This window comes from Euwallacea fornicatus, chromosome 5 (genome assembly GCF_040115645.1).
Source record: "Euwallacea fornicatus isolate EFF26 chromosome 5, ASM4011564v1, whole genome shotgun sequence".
Taxonomy (NCBI): Eukaryota; Metazoa; Arthropoda; class Insecta; order Coleoptera; family Curculionidae; genus Euwallacea; species Euwallacea fornicatus.
In genome coordinates, this window is record NC_089545.1 from 5,766,543 (window position 1) to 5,788,751 (window position 22,209).

Consider the following 22,209-nt stretch of genomic DNA (forward strand, 5'->3'; position numbering starts at 1 on the left):
TGTATATATGGCAATGTTGCAAATAATTTGTGCGTCATTTTATACGTTTATTCACTATGTTATGACCGTCTTAAACTGGTGCTTTCATCTATAGTATTCACATTATAGTTGCAGAAGTTAACTTAAATGCCGTGTAAGTTGATAGTGATTAATTTAAGTCAAAAATATAGGTCATCATTTATATGCGTCCTCAAAAGAAGGGTTAGGTACTATCAGATTAAAAGCATTGACCATCAGGCATACGTCACAAAGATGCTCCAATTTGAAAATGTCAATAACTTTGACATTAAAAGAAATCTTTTTTATCTATTAGATATTATCTTGTAACCTTTCAAAAATGATAAAAATAAGCAATCGCCTGTAAATAAATACGAAATAGTTCTTTCACTTAAAGCAAACCCGCAGCCGTAAAATACTTCTATTTCTAACATCTGAACGAGTGTTCCTCCCTTTTGTTGAACTAAATCTCTTCATGCTCAAGATCACAATTTGAATGAATGAGAACCATGATTGTTCAATTTTAGATGTATTTGTTTTCATCACAAATACTCTAATACCAGGATAAGATAACAGTGTTATTACAATCTCAAAACAAAACAACGTTCTATCGATTCGCGTCCTTGGCCAATGGTTCCCATTCAACTGATGGCTTTGACTTATTACGATAATCAACGCAGTTTTACTGTCGCCATAGTCCAGCAGCATGGCTCTCCAAAAGCATGGAGTGTTGGTGGTGGGCATTAGCGGAACCACTTGTAGCGGTAAAACCACCACGGCAAAGCAACTAAGGGAGTTGCTACCCAATTCCACTGTGTTCAGCCAGGACAACTATTTCTTCCCAGTGGACTCGCCTCGACATAAATGGATTCCTGAGCTAAAGCACATAAACTGGGATATTGTCAGCTCATTAGACATGGCAAGGATGACTCAAGAAATACAGCAGTACATTAGCAAACTGAGTTCTGATTCTATACATATTGTGATTGTTGATGGTTTTTGTATATTCAACTACAAACCTTTAGCAGAGCTCTGTGATCTAAAATATTACTTTACGCTGGACTATGAGGAATGTTTCAAAAGGAGAGTAAAGAGGGTATATGAACCTCCAGATGTACCTGGTTATTTTGAAAAATGTGTGTGGCCGGAACATTTAAAGCAACTTGCCGAGGTGAGAAATGCAATCAATGATGTCAGATATTTCAATGGAAATAGCACAAATGAACTTAATGAAATCACTGCTGATATTGCTAGAATTCTGTAGATGATTTCAAAGAGCCATAGTATAGTAATGATAGATGTATTTACAATGTACCTGAAGAACAATTTAACCTTTTTAGTAATCACTATTGAGATTTGCCTAAATCTGCAATAATAAAACCATCTCAAAGTTTCAACTGTGATATCCGATTTGGCCTGATCACAACCAATTTATCAATCTTCCAGCTCTAAATCCTCCAGTTCATAATCCAGGCCTTCCAAATCATCTTCAAGGAAAAGATTTTCATTTATCGGCACTGCAGCTGCTTCCAGTCCATTCGATGAACTACTGGTCAGATTTTTAAACCTATCTTGAGAAGCCACAGTTCCAGACCCATCCACTTCACCAACATCACTCTCCAATATATCCAAATTAATTTCTTTGTATTCAACCGCATCCTCTTCCTCATCTTTATAAAGAGAAGAGTCAAATGCTTCATCTCCATCTTCCAAGTCATATTCTGTCGCCATGTCTGGATTGAAGCTGAACATTTCTCTACCTGAAAGTCCCACTTGTCTACCTGCTTTGAAATCACTGCGTTTCTTGTCTTCATCTTTCTTGGCAGCCTCCTTTTTCTCATGAATTTTTCGCTTTTTCCATGCAAGAAATGTCTCTAATGTGACCTTAGTTTGGGCAGGCCCTAAGGCTGCTCTCTCTTTTTCAATGAGTTCCTCCAGTGTTATTTCATCCTTTTTGTCATCTTTCTTCTTGTCTTTTTTGAGCACAAATCCTGGAGGAAGCGCATGGCGGTAGATACAATTTTCTCCTGTAGGGCATTGCCAGAACCAACCATACTTTGACTTCTCCACAGCTTCCAAGAAGTGTTTACAGATCTATAGAAGAAAACTAGAAGAAACAAAATTGCAAAATGAAATGTATTACAATATCAGTTGTGGGCAATTTCCCAGCTTTCCCATGCTTCTTTTCAATGACCTCTTTGAGTTTCTCCTCGTCCCAATTCTCCATGGTATCATTCTCATCATCATCCCTCATGTCCACATATAGAGACCTTTTCTCAGCTTTGCGCTCCATGGTAAGATCGTGAGAGAACTTACATCTATCTCCTTTGCCGCACTGACCCTGTTTAAAGAAGGCGCAGACAATAGACTTTGGGTCAGCACCTGCAAAATCATTTCTTGGTGACAATATATGCTCAGGCTCATGATGAGACTAAAGCAACCTTTCTCAATTTTTTGACTTTGCACAGGCTTAAAGAGCATATTCATCTCTTTCTGTTCCTTCAACTTCAATTCTTTGTCGCTTTTCTTTGTCGCCTCCTTCAGGGGATGGATACCGCCCGACTTTACTTGCTTCTCCACTTGTTGGATGAATTTCTGTTGCTTGGCCCCCTTTTTGTTCTTCAGACCGAACGTTTTGTCCTAAAAGGGGACCACATTTACTGTGGATTGCCATGTAGTATGATTAGCTTAACACCAACCTCAATAACTTTTTCCTTTTTTTTCTGTTCGGTTTTCTTGCTCGGTGCCGCAGTTGCTCCAAGTGCCTTTTTTGGGGGCATCTTGTTCAAATCAAAATAACGCGAGATATATAGTGTAACCAGTATAACAGTATATTTCTTCAGAAAAATATGCTTTGAACAGATACACACATCCAAAACTCGTTAAATGAGAAGAACTAAATGGAAATACCGAGTGAGAGAGAGACAGATGAAATCTAGTGGAAAGTTAAGATAATATGATGAAAACTTTCATAACTAAAAGGCAACATTGCAAAGTTCTTCAATGCTAATTCCTACTATAGATCAATAAATAACATAATTTGAATTTCGATGTTAATTTTATATTTTTTACAAATCACTTAAAGTAAATTCGTTGACTATTTATTTATTATTCTGATACTTGTTTTTATTTATTCAAGATGCTTTATTTTTAAATACGTTTCACGCACAACTCCTTAACGATAAAAACATTGTCATATTTCGAAAAACGATTATTTGTAATTTAGTAGTGCTCGCCCATTTTTAACCTTACAACTGTCTTGTTTTCTTTTACGTTTTTCACATGCTTTTAATCATAGTTAAGGGAAATAAATAATAAAAAAGATTCAAAGTACTAATAAGACACAGTTTGAAATCAATCAAATACAAACCATGAAATTCAATAAAAAGAACAGATTTAAATCAGCCCCAAAACCCCCTGCTGCAGTTGATAACTATGAGTTAAGTGAATATAAAGAGACTGGGAAATGGTACCAAGAAAAACTAAATGAACCTAAAACCTCTTCTCCTGTAACTGAGCAGGTGTTAATTGAGTTGAAAGAAGAAGCACAGAAGTGCCATGAGGCTGAAGTAGCCAATTATAATATTAGTAAGTTTGCCAGGTGAATCCAGGGTATTCCAGCACTCGATGGCCTTAGAGTATGGGTGAGGTCTTTGGTCAATTTGAAGTCAAAAAGATTTTATAATATTTTCAATTTGCTGTTCTGGGACTGTTTGCAAGTAGATTGCCTTTCAATGAAAAGTTTAATTAAAAAACCATCCTTCATTATGGCCATAGAGTCACAGAACACTCAGGATAATATTAAAATCAAACAAATGGGATTTATAGAGAATTCCAAAACAAATTCCAACTTTCAATGGATGAAAACTCTAATGGTCAAAGGTACTGTGTCTGATAAGATAGCTGCTCACACTGTTGCTATCCAAAATAATCCTGTGTGCAATTTAGAAATGCTGCGAAATATGGTGAATATGGTTAAAGTTGGCAAAAAGAATGAGTGTTTTACTGTTATGGGTACATAGTAGCCTCACTAGATCAAACACAAATCTACAAACAATAATTTTAGAGACCCTCACAGAGCTGTTTCTCTCTGAATTACTTAAACCTAACCAAAAACTGATCCCATTCCATTCAAAACCTCTCTCAATGGTAAATGAAATGAGTTCTGGAAATGGCATTAAGAGACGTAAAATTTTGAGTTTATGGCACTTTGAGGATCAGCTAAAAGAAGTATTTAGTTCCTTTGTTTTGGCATTAAATAGAGCAGCTCAAGACACAGTAGACAGCAACAAAGAGAAGGCCATTGCTGCCATGTTTAAACTTCTTTCAGGCAACCCTGAGCAGGAAAAGGTAGGTTTAGTTTTAAGATCCTTCAGTGGACAAATATGCTTAGACAATTTTGTTGCAGAACCTTCTTTCAAATATCATCAACAAATTAGGGGATCCCTCTCAAAAAGTAGCATCAAAGGCAATTTACTGCCTCACTCAGTTGCTTTTCAAGCACCCAAACATGCAAGAAGTAGTACTAAAAGAGGTGGAAAAAATCCTTTTTAGACCCAATGTGGGTACTCGTGCTCAATACTACTGCCTCTGCTTCTTAAGCCAGTTTTACTTGAGCCACGAGGAGCCTCAACTAGCCAAAAAGGTTATTGATGTGTATTTAGCATTTTTTAAAGCTTGCGTCAAAAAGGTGGTAATTGAATCCATTGTTCAAAGGTCATTAAATTAAAAGCATACTTGTAGGGGGAGGTTGATAGTCGAATGATGTCTGCCCTTCTCATGGGCATAAATCGGGCTTATCCTTACGCAAAGCTACAGTTCGATGACATGTCTAGTCATGTGGATACGTTATATCGATTAGCGCATATGACGAACTTTAATATTGCTCTGCAAGTGTTGATGTTGCTTTTTCATGTCACTGGGGAGAAGATGGCTGATAGGTGCGTAAGAACTACAGATCCCATGTATGTTTATAATAAAATAATAAATTTCAGGTATTATAGCACCTTATACAAGAAATTGGGCGATTGCAAACTCCTGACTACCACGCACCAAGCCATGCTACTTTCACTTCTGTATAAATCTCTTTTAAAGGACACTCAGTCCAATCGCACTAAAATGTTCATTAAAAGACTGTTACAAATAAGTCTGTTTGTGCAGCCCTCCTTTTCCTGTGGAGTTTTATATTTGGTCTCTCAATTGCTATCAAAAAAACCTGAGCTTCGATCTTTGGCCTTAGACCAGTTAAAATCGTCCGATTTGGACCGTTTTGAAGAGGGTGAGGACAAATATTATGACATAAAAGAAGAGGAAGATAACGTGGTTATTGACGATGAGGAAGATGAGAAACCAGACTTGGAAGTTTCATTCAAAGGTTCCAGCTGGGTGCATTCAAATGCCAGAGATTTGAAGCCAATAGTCAAATACAATCCCCTTGTCAGAAACCCTTTGTATGGAGGCGGGCAATTTGCCGTTTACACAGAGCTACGATATTTGGTTTCACATTTTCATCCAACTGTAGCATTATGGGCAGAGAGTTTACTCAAAGATCGGAAAGTAGACTACATCGGGGACCCTTTGAAGGACTTTACATTAATTCGCTTCCTAGATAGGTTCGTGTTTAAGAACCCAAAATCTCTAGAAGACAGAAACGGCGCTCATCCCACTTTCGGAAAAAGGAAGTTCTATAAGCCGAAAGGAATTAAAATTTTGCCAGTAACATCCGCGAGTTACTTGAGTGAGGTTGAGGAGAACATACCTGTTGATGAGAGATTCCTCTATTCGTAAGTTTACCAGCGATTTTCAATTTAAGTGTAAATGAGATCAATTTCTTTAGGTACCTTCAGAAGAAATTCCAGAACAAGTCCCAATGTGATCAAGTAGACAGTGACTTGGAGTCGGTTCAAAGTGAAGAATTCGAAGAAATGCTTGACAAAATGGCGGGTATTAAGGATAACGAGGACGACGAATTGGATTATTTAGGTGAAATCGGTGATAGTTTGAAGAAAAAGAAAAAATCTCCATCCACTAAAGTTGCTCCTCAAGACAGTGAAGAGGAGCAGGAAAATGACCTTAGTGATGACGATAACGATGAAGAGTTGAAGGCGACTGAAGAAGATTTAGGTTGACTTCCTTAAAACTCTTACTACTGTTAAAACATTCTGAAGGAAAATATTTTAGATTTAATGGATGACTTAAGTGAAGGAGATGTTGAGGAAGACATAGAATTTCCTTCCGACTCTGAAGAAGAATCATCATTTTCTAGTAAAAAGAAACAAAAAGACACAGCTTCTCTGTTTGCATCTGCAGAAGAATTTGCAGCTCTACTAGATGATGAAGGGAGCTCAAAGCAAAAACCAGGCACTTCAAGTATCATGGCTAACAAAGACAAGGCCAGTAAGTTTCTTACTAAATAAGTCAAGATGCTTTGTTTTTCAGCAAAAGTTTTAGGTCAGAGACAGCTTGATTGGGAAACCAACCGGAATAACTGGATCAAAGGGTTTGATAAAGCCATAAGTGGAAAAAAATTCTCCAAAAAGCGGCCAAATAAAGGAAAGATGAATCATAAAAACAAGAAGTTTAAAACGAAATAAACTGCTTATCCTTTTTGTTTGTTTAACTATAAATATACCCTAAACGTGTCAAATATAGTATTAGTTAATCACAAGAGCCATCCAACCAACCATCCCTCCACCTCTCCCTAACTTTGGAGCAGTCAAAAATTTCTTTTCCGACTTTAATGTTTACTTTATTGTGAAGCCGGCACAGCCATTGGCTTAGCTCTTCCTGAGAGTCTACTTTAGGAGGGTCAATCTTTAACCTGCAATATTTAGTCTTGCACTACACTATTATGACAATTTTTCAACATACTCTTTTCGTAAGTCTTCAGCACAATGCTGGCAGGGATAAAACTTTGCAAATACATTGAAGAAGATATTCATGTCGCATTTCTGCGATTGGGTGGGCTTATCTGGGTACCTGGCCGCCATAGTGTGAAGGAAACCCCAGGATTTGTTGCCCAATTCATCTTTATCCAAGGGGCAGTCCACAGGTCTGGATTTATGACCATCGTCTTCATTTCCGGTCTAAGATCGGTTTAAACCATCATTGTTCAAGAGTACGTGATAAACTTACATGTCTCAGGTTGTCAGAAACCGGTGTACCAACCACCGCGTTCCCGTTCTCATTTTGCTTCTTTTTAGTTTGTTTTATGTAGTCAGAAAAACTTGAACACGAACGGCATTGTTCGTTATCCAAGGGCGTTGAACGTCTGTTCATATCAGTCAGTTAAGCATATTATAAGGAGAGATGAGGATATTTGTGAGCTTTACGAACCGGAGGAAATTTTGAGCGTACTTGTCAATTTTCTGTTTTTTTTTAAGGTTATGTTCGCAGTGACGTTTCATTGAAAATCGCTGTTAACCTATGAAAAAGTGTAACGTACCCTTAGTTCAAGTATGACAATGTGGTTAGATTTCATTTCTCTATTGTGACAGCTCAGGAAAACTAGGCTAAGTTAACAGTAACAATTTTGATGTGAAGATATGTTTTGTTAACTTAATATTTAATTATCAAAATGATATTGTTTTTCGTTATTTAGAACAATTGAAAAAGGAGGGTTAACTCAATATTTACCATAGATTAGTTACTACTGCCTTCTTTTCATTATTCATCAAAATGTCTTGTCCCAGCGAACTCGATACATTTTACACAGTATCTCTTCAGTTGACGAAAGACTGCGGCCAGGTAATATCTTCTTATCATTTCCACCAGGCTCTATAGTTTCTGCTTCGCAGCTAATCAAAGAGCGTATTTCATCGCGTACCAAAAAAGTCGAGACGAAATCTGGAGCCATTGATTTCGTAACTGAAACTGATCAGGAAGTCGAACGCTTGCTCATCGAAGGCCTCTCGAAAGCTTTCCCTAACCACAAATTCATTGGCGAAGAGAGCGTCTCCAGTGGAGCGCACTGCGATCTTACAGATGCCCCTACATGGATCATAGATCCTGTTGATGGCACCATGAATTTTGTGCATTCATTCCCTCACTCATGTATTTCAATAGCCTTGTTTGTCAACAAACTTCCTGCTATTGGAATTGTGTATAATCCAATGCTGAATCAGCTGTTTACTGCTCAAAAGGGCAAGGGGGCATATTTGAATGGTCAGAAGATCAGCGTGTCTGAGACTAAAAACTTGGGAGATGCTTTAATTTTAATGGAGTTTGGAACTAGTCGAGACCCAGAGAGGAGAAATATTATTCTGGAGAATCAGCAGAAGTTGATGCCTCAAGTGCATGGGTAAGATCTTAATTTCTCACAAGGTAACAGACAGTTATATTTATTGTGTAGGCTTCGAGCTTTGGGTTCTGCAGCTTTAAACATGGCAATGGTAGCATGTGGAGCTGCTGATGCTTACTTTGAATTTGGCATTCATATCTGGGACATTGCAGCAGGGGAGCTTATTATAACAGAGGCTGGGGGTGTGGTTATTGATCCTGCAGGAGGGGAGGTATGTATGTAACAGGTAAAAAGTAAGAGTACTTTTAAAGAGTTCTTTTTTAGATTGATAGATTGTCAAGGAGAGTTGTGGGGGCCAGTTCTTTAGAGTTGGCCAAACAGTTAGCCAAAGAGCTGTCTCAGTTTTACCCTGAGAGAGATTGAAATTTTAGGGATGTTTTAAGGACATTCCAAGCGTTTTTAGTTTATCGGAATTGTAGGTTCTGATACGTAGTGTTCAATATTGTAATTTAAACTAAATAGAGAATAAATAATATATTGAATTTATGGCTACAGTAATTTTCATTTTTGTACCTTCTTCTTCAGGATTATGATTCCCTACGGGTTTTGTTCAAACAAGGATTCGTATCCTTTAAATTCGTTAAAAGATGCCTTTACAGCAGGCCACTGTTGCAATAACGGCGTTGCACCCAAGCCTCCTTTAACACTATATATAAATACAACACTGCGTGCGCTTACACTTCCTCCCTAGTTATTCCTTGCGTTGAGGCCTCACTTTTCGCGTTTAAAACGCCGAAAATGCATTCGTAAGTAAATACCGAAAACTACTAAGATTGAAGCATACGTACCTCCGTTTGACGTAAGAGTCCAACCAATGAACATCCGGATCTGAAATATATGAGAAGTTGGTACTCTACTTAGCACGTGCGTACATACTTAGCCCTTGCAGCCGCTTTGCAGGCGAAGGTCCAGACCTAAAGATCTTCTCTGAAAGAAAAAGAATAAATGGCATTAAACATGCTGCAATTAATTAAGGTGGATTTTGGGCCAAAAATACTTATTATGTTGGACACATCAAAAGTGTTTTTGGCACTGCAATGATTAAAGAACAACCATTTTAAAGGTGCTTTAAGTCCCCTTTAAACTACCTTATTCGGGTTTTAAGGCCTATTGCGCAACGACTTTCGTCGACGGTGCCACCTTGGGGTCCATTCTGCAATAGAAAATAACCATGATAACATCTGAGAATCTCACATAAGGGCTGAATAACAACGTTTTACTTCGGGTGCTCTTATTTATTCTACACACAAATCAATGACAATCGGTACATTATTAAACCCCAGCTTAAGTATAATAATAATTAAAACGTCTCTGAAATTTAGAATCCGGATCGGAATTCCTGTTTGCATGTTCAAGGGTTTACCTCCTGTGCGTACAAGGGACACTCGCCGATCAAATTTTGTCTTGAATGAAAGGATGGGTGAGCGCGTTGTTCAGACTGATCCTCTTGGCGGGATCTATGGCCAGCGCCTTCTCCAGCAGATCCTTTAGTTGGGTCACCTTTTTCAGCTGGTCGGGGGGCAAGGCCTGACCTGCGACCAGTTCTGATTGGAGGTCGCGGTTCACTTTTACCACCGACATTACCACAATCTTTTCCTGTGGAACGGAAAAAAGGGGCGTTCTGAATTTTAATAATAAACTGAGTGCAGAAATACGCCAAAAATCTGGTCAAGAAATTAACATGAAACAGACACAGACTTATCTCAGATAGAATATTAAGCAGGAACTTACCCGTTCGGTGACCTTATCGATTTCATGATACAAAAAATTACAATTGCTATCGAAATGCTGCTCCTTGAAAAACCCCCTCCGGATCACCTTGTTGGGGAACTTCCCTTTCAAATCCATGAAGAATTTGAGCATCTGATTGTTGGATTTTCCTGAGAAGAGAATGCGCCCAGCGTACAGTTCGTAGATCGTGCACGCTGCGCTCCACATATCAATTGCGTAATCGTAGGGCATGCCCAGGATGATTTCTGGGGCCCTGTAGAAACGCGACACCAGATAGGGCGTAATTTCATTCTCGTTGATCTTCGACGCCGATCCGAAATCGCACAATTTCAGTACCAATTTACTGTCATTTACCAGGATGTTATCGGGCTTTATATCTGTAACAGAGTGCGTTTTAAGAGATCATGAAACATTAAAATTCCTACTTATTACCAGCGTGCAAAATTCCAGTCTTCTTCAGTAACTTCAAGGCCAGCAAAAGTTGCTGTGTATAACTACGAACTGCCTTGATGTGAAGCCCCACGTTCTTGCCATACTTTTTCAGCACCTCCCTTAGGTTCATGGCAAGAGGCTCGAACACCATGCATAAATGTTGCTTGTGGAAAAAGTGTCTGATTAGTCGCAAACAGTGCATCTTGTCCTCGGGATCAGCGTCGTTCAGTTTCTTGAGAATCTCCAGCTCTTTAAGGCCCGTTTTATGCCTAAAGTTAACAGCACATTGAAAACAGCCTTAAAATGTGTAATTATTTAATTTCGCACATCACTTCGTTGTTCCGAATGATTTTAACTGCAACATCCTGGTTGCCTCTAGCCTGATCGCGTGCCCGGACTACGTTGCTAAACACTCCTTGTCCTGTGTACCCATACACCATGTACCTGGTATCCAAGATTTCTCCGATCCTCACTCTAGAATCAAACAAAATTTATTGAATAAAATAAATGGATACTTTTAGGAATTGTCACCTGTAATATCCCTCTGCATCATCCCAATTGTCAGTTAAAGCAGGATTTTCAGCTCCAATGCCTTTGGCTTTTACTATCGCGCTCGGAGACTAGAAAAATGCAAAATTACCACAATTTACTCCAATCTTAAACCACACTTACACTGAAATTATTCTTAAAAACGTCCTGCTCAGAAAACATGTCCCATTCAGCTTTCTTGATGCCCTTGCCAAATTCCTTCTCAGGCTCCTTAGGCTTCATGCTGGGCAATAAGGGTGGAGTTAAAGACTCATTTTCCAGCCCTACACTCTCCTCATCTGCGATTTTGTCTTCTTTGGCTTCTAAACTCAATTTCCTCTCTGATAAAGCTACCTCATGATTTTCTTTAAGAATAGGACTAGAGGGCATAGAGGAATTTGTGTTTGAATCTTCAGCGTCAGGTCCAAGGCGCTTCAACAGCTCCTCCCGCTCTTTGCGACGCTTCTCAATTATTGAATCTTCGTCCTCATCATCAATGCTGATGTCCAATTCAATCTGTACATCTGAATCTGAGGAATCATCTTTGGATTTTATTTGCCCCTCACTTAAGGAATCTTTGAATTTATCTTGTTCTTTAACTTTCTTGTGACGCTTTTCTTGATGCCTCCTGTCCTTGCCATGACCTTGACGATCACTCTCTCTTCTCCTTTCCTCCCTATACCTGTTATTCCTGTCACAATCACGATTCCCTCTAGAGTCACGAGTCGTGTCTCTGTATTTATTAAAATCTCTTAGGTCTCTATGGAAACTATCCCGATCTCTCAGTGCAGGCCTGTCAAATGATCTTCGGTCTCTAGAGTTTTCCCTAATGTCCTTCTGTCGTTCACGTGCTTTTTCTTTTTGACGCTCACGTTCTTTATCCCGTTGACGTTGTTTGTCTTTTTCTAATAATTCCCTAATTTTCCTATTATCCAAGTTATCAATTTAACCCCCAAATGAAGTTTAACTGGACTTACCTATTCTTATCCCTGATCCTCTCCTTTGAATGCACAGAACTCCGATTGTTCCTCTTCCTTTCAGGCTCTTCATCTGAGTCCAACAAACTGATAATTTCCTGCTCAATTACCACTTTTTGCTCTTTATTTCCACTTTTTTCAGTAATGGTAACAACCTCCGAAACCTCCTCCACAGAAGCACTGGCTAATTGAGCTTGAAGCAGCTCCTTTTGCTTCATCAACTCCTCCAAGTCCATATCAGCTTCAATAACACTCATATCAATTGCATCAGAGTCGCAGTCTTGCTCTGGTACATCCATGCTGTTTTCTTCAGATGAGATTCCTTCTAATGAAGGCAGTTTAGTTGTGAGGCCTTTGGTAATGAATTCAGTGACTTCTTTAATTTCTGTAGTTCGCAGTTCTTTCTTAGGTTTCGATTGTTTTCCATTTACTGGCAATGTTTCAGTAGGTGCTTTTCTCTCAGGGGTATAGTGTTCTGGACTTGCCTCTTTATGCTTCAATTTCTTATGCTTTTTGTGTTTCTTGTGTTTATCAAGTTTCTCAGTGGTGTGTTTTTTATGTTTGTGTTTGTGTTCTTTCTTATGTTTCTTCTTTAAAGGACCCTCATTTTTTTCCAATTCTGAAGCCTTCTTCTTTTCAGGCCTGCATACAACAAATTTATAAACTATCATACAAGCCTAATGGGTCTACCAATTGATGGGACACCTTGGGAATGGTAGGAAAGGTAAAGGTTGGTGTTTGCTATAAATGCTTTTGACTTACTTTTCCATGATTTCCAGTTAATGAAGAGATGAGAAGACGAGAATCAAATTCAGTTAGAACAGCTAAATCCTATGAAAAACAAATTAAACGTATTCCAATGTGGATTATAATATAACTAATCATTACCACTCATTCGCTACCAAAGGACGAACCCATATCCATATGATTTAATTCATGAATGACAACTGACTGACCTGAGAATCATCTAAAATGAATAAAAGATTAAGGAAATTTCACAACGTCGCAAAACAAAAATCTGAGATTTCATTGGGTAGAATATATACAAATGTACAAGGTGTCCTTAGAATTGCCGAACAATGTTTGACCAAACATTTCTGAACCCAAATTAAAGCATTTTAGCTAAACTTATCTATATCCTATGTGGCTTTGTTTTGCCGCGACATGGCGCCAAAGTTGTCAAATTACTATAGTTTTTCAAAATAAATACTAAATTCTTCTATCGATTTTCATTAATTTAGGAATTTAGAGTTAATATATAAATCGGAGTGTTTCCACGTAAATGGAATATATTTTTAATGCATGGAAATATTAAAAACGACATGTGATTCGTAAATAAACTTTGATATTTTTGTTACTCCCTGTATGAATTATTTTAATATGTTTCTACCACAAGTTGACTTTATTTTCAAACTTTTTTGTCTCCTGTAAAATGTTCGATAAGCATAGAGTCCCACAGTTCCAATGTTATCATATTTAAAATTCGACGTTGCTAGTTACATTTTGATGGTTTCAGTAACGATTGCTGTCGTAGAATGTAAATATAACCTATACATTTGTTTATATTTATGTTTAAAACCGGAAACCCTGTTAAAAAATGATTTCTCCTTGAATTTTAGTTTAAAATTCTCATTTACTCTGTATTAAAATGTCTACAAAACTCAAATTGTACGTTGGAAGAAAGGTAAGAACCCAATTAATCAGGGTTTAATTTCTGTGCTCTTATTAAACGTATTTAAGATAATTGACTCCCTGGGCAAATCCACTAAATATTCCCCAGTGCAACTGCAAAACCTTATCCGGGTAGGAAACCCCGAAGAAAAAGGCAAAGTTGACCTTACTCTACCTCTCAACATCCTTGAGACTGATTTAGGTATCACCAACATCAACCACATACTTAAAATTCAGCCTGATGAAATTATACGAAGCGTCAATTTGGTGCACGACAGGGCCAATAGAAAGATCAGTTTCGAGGTCGATCGGGGCGTCTTCATGAAAGATGTTATAGAGAACTGTTTCTGCCCGGATTTGAATTTCAAGCCAAAGAATATAGTCATAGAGTATAGTTCTCCTAATGTGGCAAAACCATTCCATTTTGGCCACTTACGATCGACAATCATAGGCAACTTTCTTAGTAACGTCAATGCATTTATGAAGAATAAAGTCACAAGACTGAACTATTTGGGTGACTGGGGCACTCAGTTTGGATTCATTAAAGTGGGTATAGAGAGTTTGAATTATGATCTCGATGCTCTGAAATCTGACCCTGTAAAGATGTTGTATCAATCCTATGTTCATGCTAATAAATTGGCTGAGGATGATCCAAGAGTGTTGGAAAAGGCCAAGGCTGAATTTCTGAAACTGGAGAATGGCTTGGTGGAGGATTTGGAGTCCTGGCATAAAATTCTTCAGTTTACAAAAGAGGAACTGTCACAGGCCTATAGTAGACTGGGAGTGACCTTTGATGAGTACAATTATGAGTCCATGTATGGGTCTAAGGATATTGGTCATGTTATAGAAGTGTTGAGGAACAAACAAATATTGAGGAAGCTAAATGATGGGAAAGAGGTAAGTTTGTGTGTAGTCTAAGAGGTTAGACTTTAAATTGGTAAAAGGTGGCAGATGTAGGTGATCGAACAGTCTCACTCATAAAAAGTGATGGAACCACATTGTACCTAACTCGAGATATAGCTGCAGCAATTGATCGATATAACAAATTCAAGTTTGACAAAATGTATTATGTGGTTGAAAATGGGCAAAGTGATCACTTCAATGCTCTAAAGAGCATTATCAACAAAATGGATCTACCATGGTCTGACAACATAATACATGTTAAATTTGGTAGGATTGGAGGTATGAGCACTAGGAAAGGAACTGCCATCTTTCTTAAGGACATCTTGAATGAGTGCCAAGAGATGGTGGTGAAGAGGCAAATTGAGTCTCCTAGTAAGTGGATTATTCTCTATGAACTCTAAAATAAAAATAAATTGTTTTTAAGCCACCAAAGTGCCAATAAGTGATGAGGAAACCTCTGACATCTTGGGAGTGAGCTGTGTCATAATAAATGACTTGAAGCAGCGGAGACAGAAGGACTATGAGTTCAGCTGGGACCGAGTTCTGCAAGTGCTCAAACCATCTAAAAAGTAAAAACCTGCGTTTGACAGGAAATTCTTTTAGGTTAAGGGTGACACTGGCGTGAAACTCCAATATACCCACTGTCGACTTCACAGTTTAGAACAAAACTTCGGGGGAAAGCCTGCGGAACTGTGCAACGCGGAGATTTTGAAGGAAGATGAGGTAACGATATTGCTCAAAGAGATGGCGAGGTTCCAGGAAGTGTTACATATGGCTAATGAGCAACTAGAGGCTTGCGTTTTGGTGATTTATCTATTCAACTTATGGTTCGTTTCCACGAGTGTTTGAAAACCGGCTTTAGATTGAATTAGATTTATTAATAGCAACCATGTGAACAAGGCGCTGAAGTACCTGAAGGTGAAAGGTACAGATCCGGAGATTGCTGCACAGCGACTGCTGCTCTTCAACACTGCCCGCGAAGTTCTGAAAAATGGGATGACCGTTTTGGGGCTGAAACCATTGAACAAAATGTGATATTTCTTAAGGAAAAACGTGTAGATATTTATAGAATATATTAAATTTCATTAAAATAATTAATAAAACATCGCTTCTGCATCGTAATGAAACTCTGTGGGATTTGGTTGGTAACTTCAACATTAGCAATTCAAATACAAAACTTCGAAAGTGTATTTCTAGACGTTGTCATATTGAACAACCGCCCTTGTCAGCTCAACAAAGTTGTGTTTATTAAATCCATTCTGTGGAAATGAGTTTCTAACAAAGAAGTTGCAACGTTTTGTTTGCGAATTTGTTCCAGGGGTCACAAATGTCCGGCTAGTAATTGCAATCGGTTGAATATTTGGTCGGTCAATTACGGATCAATGAAAATTAAAAAATTATTGGAGGTAAACTAGCGAAATGTCGCTTTTAGCTTAAAGTTTAAAACCTTTAAAAATTTTTTTAACTAATCTGAATTAACCGGTATGGGTTCTAGGTGAGTGGTCACTTGCTCATGTTATTTTGTTGACACTAACTGGTGAACTAAATGCTGGATTAAAAACAAATTCAAATCGCCATGAAATATGACAGTTGCATATGATTCTGTCAACTAGGTCTTGCAAACAAAAGAGTAACATTCGGGTAATGGCACCTGTTGTGCGTTTTCATATGGATCGCTCTTGAAAAATATCAAATTTTGGATTATTTTTTCAAAAAATTGACAAATTGCGTGATAAATTGTATGATTTCACAGAAATTTAATGAGTGTTCATTCGGGAACGTGCGGGTTGGAAAGACGTATAAATCGCCAGTTCAAAATTTAGTTTCCGTTGCTTCTCTACCAGTTTTATGTTCGGAATGCCGAAAAGGGACGATGGTTACGCGGGAGTTTGATCAGGACAGAGCTGGACTTTAAGGTAGGAATAACAATTTTTAATTTAAAAAAAACGCGAAAAAGTGGAATTTGTGCTGTAGTTGTTCAAAGTTGCACATACTTGTAAAAACAAAAACTAATTTTAAGATTTATTTTCGTCTGTGTCGGATTTTGATTTGGTTTTGATTGTCGTCGATCGTACGATGTGTTAACCTCAATATATATTGTCCAATCTTTGTTAAATGAGAGAAAAGTTTTGCATTCAAGGGAATAAGTTCCCGAGCACACAAAATATCAAAATTATTTTTTGGTTTTTCAGTTATTTGAAAAAATCCGAAATTTTCGAGTTACATTTTTTCTCAAGTTATGGCAAGAGATCGATGAAACCTAAAACCACCTTTTCATAGCAATTTTTATGAGTTTTAATATGATACTCTTAATTTCATTCTATGACATTTCAATTGTCAAGAATGATCATCCACTATTTTTTCGAATGTACGGCGCCGGAACATCCACGTCGTGGACACACTGTGTTCCTATCTCAATTTACTACATTTGCATGGAGAACTGAAATAGCTTTCTTCCGAACAAATAGAAGTCTTACTCAAACACTACATGCATTTCACTCGCTTTAGACATATTTTAGCAGCAATTTCCCATTTGACCAACCCTAAATAATCCCTCTCGTTGAGCAAACACTAGAGTTCTTTTTCCCCGAGGATGATATGCCATAAGGCATTATTAGCGACAAAAGGAAAATCCTCCCTTGCGGGTACTTTTACGGCGGAGCCCTGATGAAAAAGAGATATAAATCAGCGCCCAGGGAAAAGTGGCAAATGGAGTAAAAAAATTGGGGGTGTTTAGGAAAATCTTTGATACAGAGCGGTCGCGACATCAATCTCCCTTGCGGCTTGTATTAAAATTCATTAAGAATTCCCAAATTTGTTTTGGCAGATGCACGTGCTCTATCGCGGGTTTTTCGAGTTTATATAAGTTTCAGTTCATATCAAAGGAAAGACCAAATGCATTTCTCCCGTACATCGCTGTAGCGTACGGAACAATTCAGGGGTTAAGTACTGAGGAGACATGAACAAACACACTCTGGAGGGGAGACAGAAAGGAAATGAATTATCCAAGGCAAATATAACCAAGTGAAATCGCAAGGAGAATGCACCTTCGCAGCATAAGAGCCATTTGATTGCGTAATGAGAGATGCGATAAATAATATGCTAGTCGTGTAAACAATAAAACTGTTTATTGAGTAATATTTAATAAAAATGATATACAGCAATATAATGGCGGCGTTCAGCAGAGACAACTGTTGGTGAGGCGTTGCACAACAGTGGTTTCGGTTGAATGCGGTCAGTGTAACAATAATAACCATATCAAATACACCTATACAAAACAATATAGTACGTATAGTATTTATAATGAGACAGGGAAGCACAGATCTTATTTGTTAGAAAATTAAGGACTCTGCTTCCTTTTTAATTACGAGTTAGTTCACATTAGCATTACTCCTAAACATCCAACAACTGCTACAGTACAATAATCATCAGACTGACAATAATAAATGGTTAGTGTCTTAAAGTTAAAATTCTCATGGACGGTATAACAAAGCAACAAAACTCGGCTTTTTCCCTTATAAAAACGACTTAGAAATATTAATTTTGATTCTTGTTCTACGCTAACTCCTCACTGAACATGGTGCAACCGCTACAAGTACTTAAATGATAGGTAACGGGACCTTAAAATAACTTCAAAAATACTTAAAAAGCGTCAAATTTTACATTTTCTACCCTAAATCACAGTTCATCAACAAGTTTTCTTTTGGAACTGTGTGGCAGTATAGCACGAGCAGATATACAAAATAAAATACTACTTGGACTACTTCGTTAAGGGCTTATTTAAAACAAATCGCGGCTTATCGAACAAACAACGATTTGATGCTTATTATACGAGAAAAGTGGCAATATACAAAGGAAAAACCATAATTAATAAGTTTTTAGTAACACCAACATGTCTGGAATTTACGGATAAAAGAGCTCGTCAATGTGGATATTTCATAAGTGAATGATTAGCGAAAACTGGTCACAAATAAGTGGAAAATTACCACAAATCATTGGTCAAAGAGTCTCCAATGAAATTTCCATTCAAACAAAACTGCACCGTTCATATTAATTTTTTTTCGACATTTTGGTGAACGTCACCTTAAATACGATCTACTAACAATACCTGTGGATTATTGCACCTATTCCCAACCACCTTAAAATATATACAGAAATGACTAAAAATATTACACACAATTTCATTCGAGTATAAGGGCGCTATTCCTGTCGGCACTAGGTTTTCTTGCTTTTATCGTTGCAAAGTTTGCATTGCTACAGGGTGACCTGAAAGCAGGGTAAAACATTAACGTTGTAGTCGGAAGGTTACTTTTCTGCGCATGCACTACCACATAACTACTTTCTAGCCGCTGTAGACGCGTCTAGTCCCCAAAGATCGTACCACGGTCCATACATGTTTCCATTCTGTAGGGATTTTTCGTCGTATTTGGAGTTAAATTCGGGGTTTTTCAAACGCTTTTGCAAGGTCTCTCCATAATCCATTAAGCTGATGCTTTCATCGTATTTGGAGCTGTTACTATTGGTTTTAGAAAGCTTAGTCCTGGGCAGAAATTGCCTGTTGTCTCCCACTTCAGATAATTCATCGTTGGTCGAGTCATAATACTTCGAATGCTGTTTCGCTTCTTTGTCTCTGTTGTTATGGTTCATGTCAGCATTCACGCCTGGTTTTTGAGTGTTTCTTTTCTTGGTTTGAGCGTAGTAGCGGTCGTCAAACCGCTCTTTCTCCCCGTTTTCCTGGTCTACTCCAAAAGATTTAAAAGAGCGTCTTTGTTCTTGATGATATTCAATCATCTCCTTCTCTCTCGATTTACTCCTTCGCACGTTCACTTCGTTCTTCTCTCTGATACTGTTCCTGATGTGATTAACGTTGTTCAGCTGTGTTTCTGACTTATTAGGCGAGTACTTGCTGGTCTTGGATAGCTTTTCCAGTTTTTTACCTAGTTCTGCCACGTTCGGGAATTGTCCATTATTGCGTTTTCTGACCTTCTGGTCATCCACCACAATGCAGTCGTACGGATCGTCGCTGATGGTCATCTCCGAAGCCGAATCCGACTCTCCAGCGGTCAAATCGTCGCTGTATTGCTTCAAAATATTTCTGCGATTCACGGTCTTCAACATCAACCCATCACCATCGTCATCCATGAATTGGTCTTTGAAATTCGGCTTGTTCCCGTAAATGTTCTCCTCAAATTGCTCCTGCGGTTTGACTTCAGCTTTTGGTTTCTCCTTGAAACTTTCTCGTCGCTTCGGGCTGTGTTTCTTCTCGTGATGGAGATTTGCGTCTTTATTATTAATGGTCTTGTCGGAATCATTGGACTGATCCCTACTAGCTCTCCGTACTCTTTGCTGGCTGTTATTCCTGTTGTTTTCCTCGCTCAGATCAACCAAGTCTCTATGTCGCCATAGAGCCATTCCTTCGAGGATCTCCGAGTCGGAGTTGTTTTTGCCAAACTTCCAGAAGGATTTCGTGCGTTTCACCTTCACTTTGGACACCTCTGCCGCGTCAGAGGTCAAGTAACGCTCGTCCATCAAGTTGCCGTGGCTGTTGGACAGTTTAGGCGAACGCACCATGTTATTGTTCGGATCTCCTTTGGGGCGGCTGAACGAAAAGAAGCAAAATAAATAAAAAAGAAATCAAGCAAAATAAAGGATAAAGGCCAAGCGTGCTTACTGAGTAATTGAGAAAAACTTACCGAGCCGGCAGTTTGGTTTGTCCGGCCATCGAGTCGTCATCCGAATAGTCGATTTCGGGTTGAGGAGGGGGGTCGTTGGAAAATCCGGAATCGTTGCTCGAGTGGAGGGAAACATTGCCCACGGGGCCGCCTGTACATAACAAACAAATCATAAAAATTAGTCACAATACACTTTTTACGTTATTCTGAAGAGTTCGAAGGCGGCCGAAGCCAACAAGTGCGTTCTCCAAATCTTTCTTGAAAAACGGTGAACGTACCACAGTATCAACTCGTTAATGCTTATTTTAAAGTGCCTGAAGATTCATTGCAGAAACAATAGTATAACTCACCAATTTTCCCTCCCTTGGATTGCAAATGCAATGGCAACCCAGAACCAGCCGAAGGTCGTTCTCTCGCTGGAGCCGGATGCGTGGAATACGGCCCCGTGGTCGAATTGGCACTGGAAAAATTGAACGCTGAAGCAGAGGATTTTATTCCCGGGGCCGAGTACTGCCCTGTGCCGAAATTGGTGCTCTGCGACTGCGGGATGTTGGTGCCCGATTTTTGGTAGGGCAAGGACGGAGTGGGAACGGGCGCCGGGGCGGCTGGTGGGGGGATGTTGTTAGTACCGATCGCTCGCCGAATCTGAAATGGATTCTGTTATTTGCGAATAGGCGGGAGAAAGAAGAACAAAGACACCCAGAAGAGAAGAAAAAAGCGAGTATCTAGCACATTCTACCTGCTTGGTGGCGTTATTAGAGGAGCGGTGCAAGTGCAGGGTGTCACCGAACATTCTAGAAGGCTGATCGAGCGTGCTACCACCGCCAGAGGCGATTTGAGCACCTGAACCCAGTGACGACGACATGACGTTGGTGGGCGTGGTGGGCACGTGCTGCTGACTGGCATCGCTTCGATGTGTCGGGGAGCTGACAAAAACAACGATTCAATATAACGACTTAAGTTTAAAAATCATACGCTCTTTTTATTTGTAGGGGTACAAATGACGGCGTTCACTTTTACAAATGGCGACAAATAATGGAATGAACACGTAAAGTATGCGGACAATAATTCAGACCGAATCGGAGCCGGGAATGCGCTGACGGCCGTGAAAGAACGAAAACTTATTGGAGGAATTTAAAGTAGCGGGACGGGCGGTTTGTCACTTTATTCTATTAAATTTTTATCGTGGATTTACGGATGAAATTTACTGTTCGAACATTGGCAGAATTGAATTTAATGCCGCCATTTTTTTTTCTTAAAGCGGGTCTGAATTGTTATACAGTGGGTGGAAAAGTCAGTGAGGTGCCACCCATCTGAAGGTTATTTATATAGAAGTCGATAAAAATTCGTGAATTATTTTTTTTGTAAAACTTTCGTGTCGTTTTGCATGGACGATCACATATTTTCAGTTTAAATAACATGTAATTATTTTTACTTACTTTTGACAATTTTACCTCATTGTATTTTCCTACCACCGGCCTTTTTTCAATTTCCACTCGGAGTATACCGTACGAGCTTTTGTTTGCCCTTTCAACATATTTAGAATGCGTAGGAGTGAAATAAAACTGCTGTTCTACCTACTCCGAAGTGTTAAACTTGTGTTAAATTACTCGCATTGCTAAATCATCGAGATAGATTTTACAATGTCGTTACGCTCCTCGTCTTCTTTTACCCAGAAGGACTTATAGATTAGACTAACCTCATGGAGTCGTCAATCAAAATCTCGGTATAGGCCAACGGAAACCACCCGCTGCACTGTGTCCTCAAATTCTCCCCGAACTGCCACCCTTTGGTGCGCTCTCCAATGAGGGCAATAAGGTCCCCCTCGTGAAAACTTAGCTGATTGTCACCGCTGGATAGATAGGCGTAAAGGGCGCGCGCTAACTGAGCGTCCCATGTGGGCGGCGGGGGCACCGCTATGGACTTTGGACGCCTCGTCGGGGTAATATCTGTATCTAACCGTTCGCATGATTAAAAGCCCAATCCTCCACTGAAAATT

At 38.9% G+C, this 22,209-nt stretch overlaps 9 protein-coding genes across 16 annotated transcripts in view; 5 read left to right on the forward strand and 4 right to left on the reverse strand.

The window, feature by feature from the left end:
- The first annotated feature begins 2 nt into the window (after window positions 1-2).
- Window positions 3-1,394, forward strand: LOC136339082 (nicotinamide riboside kinase 1). The gene is made up of 2 exons (XM_066282039.1): window positions 3-133; window positions 695-1,394. Exon 2 carries the CDS (start codon window positions 704-706, stop codon window positions 1,259-1,261), a length of 558 nt encoding a protein of 185 aa, XP_066138136.1. The 5' UTR covers window positions 3-133; window positions 695-703; the 3' UTR covers window positions 1,262-1,394.
- LOC136339075 (zinc finger CCCH domain-containing protein 15 homolog) lies at window positions 1,282-2,899 on the reverse strand. Its single transcript, XM_066282030.1, has 4 exons — window positions 2,697-2,899; window positions 2,439-2,637; window positions 2,141-2,379; window positions 1,282-2,091 (listed from the first exon to the last, which is right to left on the reverse strand). The coding sequence occupies exons 1-4, from the start codon at window positions 2,775-2,777 to the stop codon at window positions 1,432-1,434; spliced, it is 1,179 nt and encodes a 392-aa protein (XP_066138127.1). The 5' UTR covers window positions 2,778-2,899; the 3' UTR covers window positions 1,282-1,431.
- Window positions 2,900-3,073: 174 nt separating this feature from the next.
- On the forward strand, window positions 3,074-6,643 carry LOC136339060 (CCAAT/enhancer-binding protein zeta-like). Its single transcript, XM_066282011.1, has 9 exons — window positions 3,074-3,585; window positions 3,826-4,011; window positions 4,064-4,347; window positions 4,406-4,687; window positions 4,741-4,937; window positions 4,992-5,780; window positions 5,834-6,120; window positions 6,178-6,393; window positions 6,448-6,643. Exons 1-9 carry the CDS (start codon window positions 3,369-3,371, stop codon window positions 6,588-6,590), a joined length of 2,601 nt encoding a protein of 866 aa, XP_066138108.1. The 5' UTR covers window positions 3,074-3,368; the 3' UTR covers window positions 6,591-6,643.
- Alr (Evr1_Alr domain-containing protein Alr) lies at window positions 6,576-7,393 on the reverse strand. Its single transcript, XM_066282040.1, has 3 exons — window positions 7,132-7,393; window positions 6,868-7,082; window positions 6,576-6,817 (listed from the first exon to the last, which is right to left on the reverse strand). Exons 1-3 carry the CDS (start codon window positions 7,273-7,275, stop codon window positions 6,655-6,657), a joined length of 522 nt encoding a protein of 173 aa, XP_066138137.1. The 5' UTR covers window positions 7,276-7,393; the 3' UTR covers window positions 6,576-6,654.
- A 68-nt stretch (window positions 7,394-7,461) lies between these two features.
- On the forward strand, window positions 7,462-8,782 carry LOC136339079 (inositol monophosphatase 1-like). The gene is made up of 4 exons (XM_066282034.1): window positions 7,462-7,743; window positions 7,794-8,296; window positions 8,348-8,507; window positions 8,561-8,782. Exons 1-4 carry the CDS (start codon window positions 7,675-7,677, stop codon window positions 8,657-8,659), a joined length of 831 nt encoding a protein of 276 aa, XP_066138131.1. The 5' UTR covers window positions 7,462-7,674; the 3' UTR covers window positions 8,660-8,782.
- Prp4k (Pre-mRNA processing factor 4 kinase) lies at window positions 8,758-12,915 on the reverse strand. Of its 4 annotated transcripts, none has more exons than XM_066282014.1 (11): window positions 12,853-12,915; window positions 12,727-12,795; window positions 11,965-12,606; window positions 11,132-11,912; window positions 10,991-11,079; window positions 10,787-10,933; window positions 10,460-10,728; window positions 10,028-10,404; window positions 9,660-9,892; window positions 9,385-9,449; window positions 8,758-9,223 (listed from the first exon to the last, which is right to left on the reverse strand). In XM_066282014.1, the coding sequence occupies exons 2-9, from the start codon at window positions 12,732-12,734 to the stop codon at window positions 9,689-9,691; spliced, it is 2,517 nt and encodes an 838-aa protein (XP_066138111.1). In that variant the 5' UTR covers window positions 12,735-12,795; window positions 12,853-12,915; the 3' UTR covers window positions 8,758-9,223; window positions 9,385-9,449; window positions 9,660-9,688. The 4 variants fall into 4 exon arrangements, with proteins under 4 accessions (XP_066138111.1, XP_066138110.1, XP_066138112.1 ...); XM_066282013.1 differs by having other exon boundaries at window positions 8,758-9,010; window positions 9,085-9,223; window positions 12,727-12,878; XM_066282015.1 differs by having other exon boundaries at window positions 11,132-11,903; window positions 12,727-12,878.
- Window positions 12,916-13,520: 605 nt separating this feature from the next.
- Window positions 13,521-15,779, forward strand: ArgRS-m (arginyl-tRNA synthetase, mitochondrial). 2 transcript variants are annotated; one of them, XM_066282018.1, is made up of 6 exons: window positions 13,521-13,648; window positions 13,705-14,532; window positions 14,580-14,910; window positions 14,963-15,087; window positions 15,142-15,365; window positions 15,423-15,779. In XM_066282018.1, the coding sequence occupies exons 1-6, from the start codon at window positions 13,613-13,615 to the stop codon at window positions 15,571-15,573; spliced, it is 1,695 nt and encodes a 564-aa protein (XP_066138115.1). In that variant the 5' UTR covers window positions 13,521-13,612; the 3' UTR covers window positions 15,574-15,779. The 2 variants fall into 2 exon arrangements, with proteins under 2 accessions (XP_066138115.1, XP_066138116.1); XM_066282019.1 differs by having other exon boundaries at window positions 15,411-15,513.
- Window positions 15,780-16,030: 251 nt separating this feature from the next.
- LOC136339063 (ionotropic receptor 75a-like) overlaps window positions 16,031-22,209 on the forward strand; it is a 72,195-nt gene continuing 66,016 nt past the window's right edge. The window contains exon 1 of the mRNA XM_066282016.1: window positions 16,031-16,454. The gene's annotated coding sequence lies outside the window, so the exon portion shown is untranslated. The remainder of the gene's footprint in view (window positions 16,455-22,209) is intronic.
- Window positions 17,650-22,209, reverse strand: part of IRSp53 (Insulin receptor substrate 53 kDa) — a 53,323-nt gene continuing 48,763 nt past the window's right edge. For 2 of the 4 annotated variants that reach the window (XM_066282007.1, XM_066282008.1), the window contains 5 exons: window positions 21,910-22,165; window positions 20,950-21,136; window positions 20,561-20,855; window positions 20,232-20,361; window positions 17,650-20,137 (listed from right to left, as the gene is read on the reverse strand). In XM_066282007.1, the coding sequence (XP_066138104.1) occupies window positions 18,874-20,137; window positions 20,232-20,361; window positions 20,561-20,855; window positions 20,950-21,136; window positions 21,910-22,165 (2,132 nt within the window). In that variant the 3' untranslated portion in view covers window positions 17,650-18,873. The remainder of the gene's footprint in view (window positions 20,138-20,231; window positions 20,362-20,560; window positions 20,856-20,949; window positions 21,137-21,909; window positions 22,166-22,209) is intronic. The other 2 variants (XM_066282009.1, XM_066282010.1) reach the window with 2 other exon arrangements.